Consider the following 6,130-nt stretch of genomic DNA (forward strand, 5'->3'; position numbering starts at 1 on the left):
CTTCTGTATTCATTGAGGCTGGGAGAAGGCCCTGGTGGTGGGAAAGGGAGTTTGCCTTGTGTTTGAGGGGCAATGCTACCTGTCTTGGGTGCTGTCAGAACTCAAGACTAAATGTACGTGCAAGTGGTTTATGGCAGAAGACATGAACCTTTTTCCTCTTGTCCTTTGGTCCTTCATTTTTCAGTGCTTATCCCCATGCTCTCATTCACCTTTCACCATCTCCTTTTTCTTTTCCTCTCTTTATGCAGTCTCTTCTTTCTTACTATTACTCCTTTTCCTTTCTCTTCTGCATGACAATTTGAAGGTGACATTTGAAATGCATGTAACCCACACACATGTACGAGTGCAGCAGAAGTGCTGCACTATCCTACAGAAGGTATTGGTGGAACTTCAGGGATTGTGAATATATCAGAGCTTAGATGTTCCCCCATAACTTCACCCCGGGGAGTGAGGCTGAACCCATTCATCTGAAATTTTTGCTTCCTTTCCCTTTGTTTTCATTTGGGGTTTTGTTGGTTTGTGGGGTTTTTGGGTTTTTTTAGTTCTGATGCCTTCTCCCCTCTTCCTTGCTGCCTTTTGATCTGGTTTCGCACTGGTTTTGTCCTTCAGGCCTTTGGACTTGCCTTCCTACTTATCCCTGTCACAGTGTTCCTGAAGAGCTCACCAAGAGTGCCTTCTAACTTGGCTGCTGTGTTGCCCAGTGATTTCTGTAACCACTGTAGACAGTGTTTAGTGACTGGTGGTTGCTCGTTCAGTCAGTTTGTGTAGACACCAGACAGGCTTTTGCTTATGAAAATAATCATTTTTTGCACCTAGCAAGCCTTGTGGTTTAATTTAAATGTGCAAGTATGACTGTTGCAGTGTAGAGCACAAATGTACATGAGCCTTAAGTGGTTTGTTCCTTGCCTTGCTTATTGGCTAAACTGCTTTCATTTGTGCCTGCGTGTTTCCAGTAACTCAGAATCTGGCTCAATGAATTAAACTGATTTGTGAACCCCAGACCAAAATCTTCTTGTAGCTGGGAACCACAAATCTGATACTTCATACCTTAAAGAACCGACAGTAGGAGATGCTTGGGAGAGGTCTGCAGGTGGAAGGCAGTGGTAGCTCCCAAATCATCCCCTGCTGCACTGCAGGATAGGGCCAGGCAGGGCCTTCAGCTGTCTCCCAGGATGATGTGTCATTTCTTTGTTTTCTAGCTAGAGACAGTCCTTGCATCCCTGCTGCTCACATAACATCACCCCAGGCCGGGAGGGTTGCCAGAGTCTGAGCACACTGAAACCTCATCCCAGCGAGCCGGGGACTGTCCGTTCACTGGTTGTGTGTTCTTTTCCCTTGCAGTGGGCGTTCGGGGTGACCATGTGGGAGATTGTAACCCGAGGGCAAACCCCTTATGCTGGCATTGAGAATGCAGAAATCTACAACTACCTCATCAGTGGGAACAGGCTCAAGCAGCCGCCGGAGTGCCTGGAAGATGTGTGAGTACTTCCTTGCCCTGCTGACATATGATTCCTTGAGAAGCTTGGCTCACTGGAAGGAAACAGAGGCAGCTGGCTGGGATGCTGAGCTGAATCTATCCACTTTCTAGTACACAGAGGCATTCGCTAGAAAGTCTCTGCATTAGCTACCAGATACTCTCTGCTGGCAAAGCTCCCTGGAACCTGTGGTAGCTACACAAGCAGCTAACTTGGCTCAAGGGTTTGAACAGTGTCAAAATAAGCAGCTCTTGGCTTTGTGGAAATGATAAGTGTACTTCCAGAAACTCGCTGCTCTCTACCTTCTCAAGCCAGTATGTGAGAAAGGAGATGAGTTTCATGGCACCCTCTGAAGGTCGAATAGAAGAGCGATCTAGCAAGATGACAAGGAAACTGTATTGCAGAGGCAGTGGCCTCATGAACAACATGAGGTCCTCTTTCCTTCCTCTTCCCTCCTGCTCTGGAGGTGAATTATTTCATACAGGTTCCTTTCTCCTGCCTTTTTTCCACAAAGGAAATAGTCTGTACTCTTGTCATTAAACCTGTACACTCTTATCTTCTCAGCAGTTCATTTTAACTCTTCCTTGTCTTTAAATGAAAACATCATGACACCACTGTTTAGATATATGTTTCCATCTCAACTGCTGTGAGTAGCTTTGATTGCAAGTTGCGGCCATAGGATGTTAGAGATGCCAAAAGCAGAGGAGAGATTCAAACACCTGCCAGGCATTGAAGGAAAAAATCCATCAAAGACTAGTAAAAAGGTACAACCTCCGTTTTGAGAGGCCCTTGAGCTACAAGTTATTGAGACCAGAAATATCTCACTACAGTGCTCACCCTCAGCTTATGTGCTTTCTTCAAGTGTCTGCTATTGGCCACTGCCAGACGCAGGGTACTGGGACAAATGGACTGTTGGGCTGATTCATTACAGCCAGTAGTTTCTACCTTTCTTTCAAATGAATTTCTGCTGTTTGCCAGGGAGAATAAAAGAGAATAGTGACACAGAACAGGAAGTTTCTATGTTTTCTGGAGCATTTAGAGTTATTTCTACTATTTGCGAGGGACGTAAATCAGGATTAAAACAACTGAACCATAGAAGCTTTCTGTAAAACTAGTGTGAGATCAAAAACAGTCTTGTAGAGCTGATAGCAAGCAAGGGACACAACAAGCAAAATAAAAGCCATCATGAAACGCTTTATTTCCCAGTAAAGGCCATATCAGATTTTTCCCGCTTACAAGTTTAACTGAGGTTCATTTGTGTGCGGTGTTTGTCGGTGCCAGCACTGTGCTTTGTTCCTGCTCCCTGCAGAACTGGCAACAATAACGCCATAGGAATGCAGCTGCCAGTCTCGTGGGTGATGCACAAAGAGGAGGAGGACAATGGCTCTGGCTGTGCTCCAGCCCAGTGGGCTCCGGAGGGAGGCCAGTCAGCACAGGCAGACGGAGGGGAGCAGAGCTCCTCACCCCTTGCCCAGCACAGGCCATCAGAGCCAGCAGCATCTTGGGGAGAGACTTTTTACCAGGGCCTGTTGCAGTAGGACAAGGGGTGATGGATTAAATTAAAGAGGGGAGATTCAGGCTGGAAGTGAGGAATAAATTCTTTACAATGAGGGAGGTAAAATCTTGGCGCAGGTTGCCCAGAGGAGTGGTGGATGCACCATCCTTAGATGTGCTCCTGGGCAACCTGATCTAGTTGAAGATGTCCCCACTCACTGCAGGGGGGTTGGACTAGATGAGCTTTGAAGGTCCCTTCCAACCCAAACTATTCTATGGTTCTATAATTCTGTCTCCTCAATCTGGCCCTTGGGCAACCAGAGCTGAGGTGGTGGGTGTTTGACCACAGGAGAAATGCTGCAGGACAGGGCCTGAGGCTGATAACATCACTGAACGTGTCTTCTGCATAGGGGTGCTGCCTTTATGGTAGAAAGGCCATTTCAGCACCCCTCTTCCAGCAGGGAAGCTGTTGTCCATTCCTCCACAGCCCTCCAAACAAACCCACTGTGCCTTTTTCCAGTCTCACTGTCGATCCGTTGGGCAGCAACACTGGCACACCTCTGTTACAACGGGAGTGCTGAGTTAACACAGTGTTAAAAATAATACTCTGGAAGTAACTCTCACCTCCCACAGTTGGATCTCCTTTGTTTCTTCCTGTGTTTCATCTGCTCTTGAACTAGAATTTGGAGGGATGGCTTCAATCACAGCAGGGATTGTTCAGGATGGGGTTTTGTGAATAAATTCAAAAACTATTACTAAATGGTGTCACCATTTGACATGGTTCTATTCTAGCTCTCCAGAGATGGTGGAATGAGGTTTTTATCAAGAAGCTCAGCATCCTTTGACAGGGATTTGGGGTTTTTTGATACTGTCTAAGTAATGATTTTGACCAAAATGAGAGTGGGAAAGAGCAAAGAATTAGATCCATCATGGCTGCCACGTGCTATCACTTATGCAAGGCCCAAGCCAATAGATTTTGGGGAAAGTGTCTATGCTTTTTAAGCTGCACTGTGCAGAAGCCCTGTTCTGAGGTGCGGGGGGTGTCTGCTTTGCTTCTCAGTGCTCTTGTCTCCCTCTATTTTGCAGCTACGATCTCATGTGCAGATGTTGGCATCCTGAGCCCAAGCTACGCCCCAGCTTTGGAGTGCTCCGGTCCCAGCTGGAAATGATTCGGGGGAGGATGTCCATACTCTCTTCCAGTCAAGATCCTCTCTATGTCAACATTGGGAAGGACAAAGAGGCGTCTGCAAGTGACCCTGCCCTGCATGCCTCCTTTGGGAACACGGACGGTGAAGAGACCATTGCTGGGGCAGCTGCTGCTGTCACAAGTGACTATCGCTACATCATGAGCCCCTTGTGCCTTGGAGACGATGCCGAGGGTGAAAGGCATCCAGATGGGCAGGAAGGAGAGGACAAAAGCCTTCTGTATGAGCTGGAGACAGAGGGAGAGAAAAGTTGTTAGCCTGTACATAGCAGTGACACTGCTTCCCTGGGGCGGGATGTGGTGCTGTGTTACCTGGGGCTCTGATGCCAGATCTGGAATGGCTTTGAACAGCAGTGGCCAGAGTTCTTGGGCAGCTTTTGTAGCTTTCACCCCCTGCGTGGGCTGCAGTGGCGGATGGCGTGGAAGGACCGAAACCCCAACAGCACCTTGGACTGGGGGGAGGAGGGCAGTAGGGTTACAGGTTGATTGCATCCCACTGGAAGGAGTTCAAAGCTAAGGTGGGCAGAGTGTGTGCTCTGCTCCTCACTGACTGCTGGATCAGGGCTGAGTACACTTTCTGTTCAGCCCGTGCTCGCTCTTGTGTAGATGTTGTCTTCGATCCTGGCTGCGTGACTTCGGGACTGGTACCTCTGAAAACACTAATGGGTATTTACACTCATTCAGGACAAGAGGGCAGAATTCCTCTTGTGTTCACTCAGCAGTCCTGCCGAGACCTGTACTGCCGAGACTTGTTGCCTACCTCAGTGGTTCTCAAACTGATCTGCGGATCTGCTTCTACCCCATACTGAATTTGAACACCTGGCTTATTTCACACAGTGACAGTTGCTGCTTCCTCAGTTTGGGGCTCTTTTAAGAGTTTCAGACATTTTGATGAGCGATGAAATTATAAAAAATGAAGATCCATCATCCCTCTTCACCCCACGTACCTCTTTTATGTCTTTCTTTTTCTTCTGTTTGATGCCAATTGAGGCCTGACCAGACTTGCAGCTGGCATTAAAATGTGAAGGGAAGGAAAGCAGCTGGCATGTGTGAAGGCAGAATCCAACTTCAAAGGGATGGAAAGGAAGGGCTGTAGAGAGGACTTAGCAGAATAGGGAAACAGTGCTAATTAATACTAAGTGCTGCCCTCCAGGAGAGGAAGGAGACAGCTCAGATCCAGAATAGCAGGCTTGCTTCAGGGTCAGCAGGGGCAGGATTCAGCATTTGCTTTTAAATAGGGTTCGTTTAATTTCTAACAGTCCTATGACTTTTTCAAACAACCAAGTGCTGTAGCTGCTGTAGTGAAGCTGTGAAATTGGTGTTGGGAAGGTGTGTGAGCTGGAGGAAAGAGAGAGTCCTCATAATGAAAAAGCTTGAGAACCACTGGCCTTCTTATTTAGGAGGTCTTCTGGCACGCTGTGTAAGTCACATCAGAACATAGCCAAGTATCACTGCAGCCTTCCAGACAGGGCAAAATGAATGGTTTTGCTCTCCGTGTTTGGTTTTGTTTTCCAATCAGCATGTCTGACTCACTATAACTGCAAACGCTTGTGTGGTTTTTAATAATTTAATATTTTACTGTAAATCAGCATTTGTTTTGTGCAGTGGTTTCCAGCAAGGAAGTGCAGTTACATCTTATTCTATTTATCCTAAATATCTGCTAGATCTTCATTTCTTTTATTTCTTGTGCACTGAAAACTCAGCAGTATCACAAGACTTAGGATTCCACATTGCTCTTCCTCAGAAACAAATGCCACAAATGTCATCATGTGCTGAGTTGGCAAAGATGGGACCAATAAGTCTAATGAGATTGCAGACTTGGTATCAGAACACTCCACCCTTTGATGTCCAGTATTTGCTTATTGTAAGGTTTGGGGCTAACTACAAAATTCAGGTCCAGTTTCAGCCCTTAGTGAGAACACTTCCTAGGGAAGGGGAATTTCAGCTGGGGGCTTGG

The 6,130-nt window shown here is 46.9% G+C and overlaps 1 protein-coding gene across 1 annotated transcript in view; it reads left to right on the top strand.

Annotated features, from left to right (window-relative positions):
- The window catches only part of TYRO3 (TYRO3 protein tyrosine kinase), a 35,867-nt gene extending 31,324 nt beyond the window's left edge, over window positions 1-4,543 (top strand). Inside the window, exons 17-18 of the mRNA XM_010010021.1 lie at window positions 1,342-1,478; window positions 4,056-4,543. Coding sequence (XP_010008323.1) covers window positions 1,342-1,478; window positions 4,056-4,431 — 513 coding nt within the window. The 3' untranslated portion in view covers window positions 4,432-4,543. The remainder of the gene's footprint in view (window positions 1-1,341; window positions 1,479-4,055) is intronic.
- Window positions 4,544-6,130: the final 1,587 nt, after the last annotated feature.

The sequence above is a fragment of the Nestor notabilis genome, unplaced genomic scaffold (genome assembly GCF_000696875.1).
Source record: "Nestor notabilis isolate BGI_N333 unplaced genomic scaffold, ASM69687v1 scaffold20962, whole genome shotgun sequence".
Classification (NCBI taxonomy): Eukaryota; Metazoa; Chordata; class Aves; order Psittaciformes; family Psittacidae; genus Nestor; species Nestor notabilis.